This window comes from Hippopotamus amphibius, chromosome 10 (assembly GCF_030028045.1).
Source record: "Hippopotamus amphibius kiboko isolate mHipAmp2 chromosome 10, mHipAmp2.hap2, whole genome shotgun sequence".
Lineage (NCBI taxonomy): Eukaryota > Metazoa > Chordata > Mammalia > Artiodactyla > Hippopotamidae > Hippopotamus > Hippopotamus amphibius.
This window is the reverse complement of record NC_080195.1, coordinates 29,388,821-29,391,638: the sequence shown is the minus strand read 5'-3', so window position 1 is coordinate 29,391,638 and position 2,818 is coordinate 29,388,821. Positions and strand designations below refer to the sequence as shown.

The 2,818-nt window shown below is 63.3% G+C and overlaps 1 protein-coding gene across 1 annotated transcript; it reads left to right on the top strand.

Annotated features, from left to right (window-relative positions):
• The first annotated feature begins 253 nt into the window (after window positions 1–253).
• ADRB3 (adrenoceptor beta 3) lies at window positions 254–2,334 on the top strand. The gene is made up of 2 exons (XM_057697352.1): window positions 254–1,623; window positions 2,306–2,334. Exon 1 carries the CDS (start codon window positions 429–431, stop codon window positions 1,581–1,583), a length of 1,155 nt encoding a protein of 384 aa, XP_057553335.1. The 5' UTR covers window positions 254–428; the 3' UTR covers window positions 1,584–1,623; window positions 2,306–2,334.
• The last annotated feature ends 484 nt before the right edge of the window (window positions 2,335–2,818 follow it).

The following is a 2,818-nucleotide window of genomic DNA, read 5'->3' as shown; positions in this document are numbered from 1 at the left end:
TTCCGCTGCTGGACCTTCCGGGGAAATTGGTGCAGAGTTCCAGAAATCCAGTGAGTGTGTGGAGCTGGCCATGGCAAGAGTGGGCACATCGTGGCTGAGAACACACGGCGTGACTTACAAATCTTACTCGGGATCTGGCTAATGGAGACGTCGGGCATCCATCTCGCTTCCCTCCCCACGCCCCAATTCCCCTCCAGACGCCGCCGAGCGTCGCGACTATTGGCCGCTGCCCCTTTAAGGGCTGCCACTCCCCAGCGGTGGCACCCAGGGGGTGGGGGTGGGGGGAGGCTGTGCGTTCTCGCCGGTCCACTGGGGAAGATGGCCCGGGCCTGGGGAATCGCTCCCACGCCCCGCAGCCCGCTCCCCTGAGTCGGGTGAGCAGGGAGACCCCTTCCCTCTTCCCCTCCCGCCCCACACGCGCCGCGGGAATGGCTCCCTGGCCTCACGGGAACAGCTCTCTGGCCCCGTGGCCAGATGTCCCCACCCTGGCGCCCAGTACGGCCAACGCGAGTGGGCTACCAGGGATGCCGTGGGCGGTGGCACTGGCGGGGGCGCTGTTGGCGCTGGCGGTGGTGGCCACCGTGGGAGGCAACCTGCTGGTAATCGTGGCCATCGCCCGGACGCCGAGACTCCAGACCATGACCAACGTGTTCGTGACTTCGCTGGCCACCGCCGACTTGGTCGTGGGGCTCCTGGTGGTGCCGCCGGGGGCCACGTTGGCGCTGACCGGCCACTGGACCCTGGGCTCCACCTGCTGCGAGCTGTGGACCTCGGTGGACGTGCTGTGTGTGACTGCCAGCATCGAAACCCTGTGCGCCCTGGCGGTGGACCGCTACCTGGCCGTGACCAACCCGCTGCGCTACGGCGCGCTGGTCACCAAATGGCGCGCCCGGGCAGCCGTGGTGCTGGTGTGGGTCGTGTCCGCCGCGGTGTCGTTTGCGCCCATCATGAGCAAATGGTGGCGCGTGGGGGCCGACGCCGAGGCGCAGCGTTGCCACTCCAATCCGCGCTGCTGCGCCTTCGCCTCCAACATGCCCTACGCGCTGCTCTCCTCTTCCGTCTCCTTCTACCTTCCGCTGCTGGTGATGCTCTTCGTCTACGCGCGAGTTTTCGTGGTGGCTAAGCGCCAGCTGCGCTTGCTGCGCCGGGAGCTGGGCCGTTTCCCGCCAGAGGAGTCTCCGCCCGCTCCGTCTCGCTCCGGGTCCCCCGCGCCGGCCGGGCCGTGCGCCTCGCCCGCGGGGGTGCCCTCCTACGGCCGGCGGCCGGCGCGCCTTCTGCCTCTGCGGGAACACCGCGCCCTTCGCACCTTGGGGCTCATTATGGGAACCTTCACTCTCTGCTGGTTGCCCTTCTTTGTGGTCAATGTGGCGCGCGCCCTCGGGGGCCCCTCTGTGGTGCCCGGCCGGGCCTTCCTCGCCTTTAACTGGCTAGGCTATGCCAACTCTGCCTTCAACCCGCTCATCTACTGCCGCAGCCCTGACTTTCGCAGCGCCTTCCGTCGCCTGCTGTGCCGCTGCCGGCCCGAGGAGCATCTCGCCGCCGCCTCGCCGTTCCGCGCCCCCTCCGGTGCCCCCGAGGCCTGACCAGCCCCGAGGAGTCCAGACAGCGCCCACCTCTCGACCGGTAGGTAACCGAGGCGAAGGGGTTGGCGGCTCGGGATCAGGAAGCATTAGGTATCTCCTTTGGTCAAATTTTTGAATTTGGGGTTGGGTCGGAGAAGATGGGGCTGGAGAGGGTCTCTGTATCGAGAGAAGGGGGGCACGGAGTAGGGGACCAAAGTGGAAACCAGGGCCCTTTCCTTTCCCGCATCCCACCCACCCTGCCCTGGGGTTGAAGCAAAGGAGGGCAGGCGGGTTGTTTTCCACCCCAGGAGTAAGGGTGCCACTGTGCCCAAGGGCCCCGGCTCGTCTGGTCAGCTCTATGCTTGGTTTTCTAGCTCAGTTTCTTCGCCCAGATTTCTTGCCACCACTTGGGCTGGCTTTGACTTGCAGAGAGGACTAGACCCCCCACCTTCCATCCTCCCAAGCCCAGCTCAGCTCTGGGTTTTTTGAAAGGTTTGATAGCTCTGAAGGTGAGAATCCACTTCCGGGATGAAGGCTAGACAGGCCTAAGGCCTGGTAGGAACAGGGCTGGGCTGAAGTTGGGGGTGGATTTTGTGGCTGGGTGGATCTCCGAGGCTTTCGTGTAACTACGCGCTGCCCAAGATCCCTGATCTTTACCCACTTTCCTCTATGCTCCTGTTCCCACCTTCCTGTTCCCACCCTCCGCCACCTCACCCCAAGATACATTATCTCCATGTTTTCAGGGCTTCCTGGGGACTTTCTTAGGCCTTGAAGAAACGACTGCATTGATCCAGAACGCTTGGAAAGCCTCAGGCCTCTGCTTGGAATGAGCCCTGTGGAGTTTCCCAGCTGGAAAACTATGCCCTCCAGAACCTGATGACGGGGCCTTCGGAGGGGGAGGGCATCTGTCTGGGAAGCGGGAATCCTTACCAAGAGAGAGTGGAATCCTCACTTCTCTCTCTCTGTCTGAGAGATGTTTTCTAAACCCCACCCCTGAACTTCACCACTACCTCAGCAGCTGCAGTGTCCAGCTACCCTTGCAGTAGCCGGGCTGGCTTTGGCTGGGCACCCATTGTCTTGTTCACTTATGTGCTGTGTCCTTAGGGCAAAGAGAGCACCCTTGTTCCATTCTTTCTGCTGCCCAGACAGTGTACTGGAGGCCCTGGCGGCCCAGGCTGAGAACAGGAAGCTAGAAAGGGTCAAGGTTTGGGGTTTGGTCCCTGGTTCCCGCACTACAGCCCTCTAAGCACCAGCCT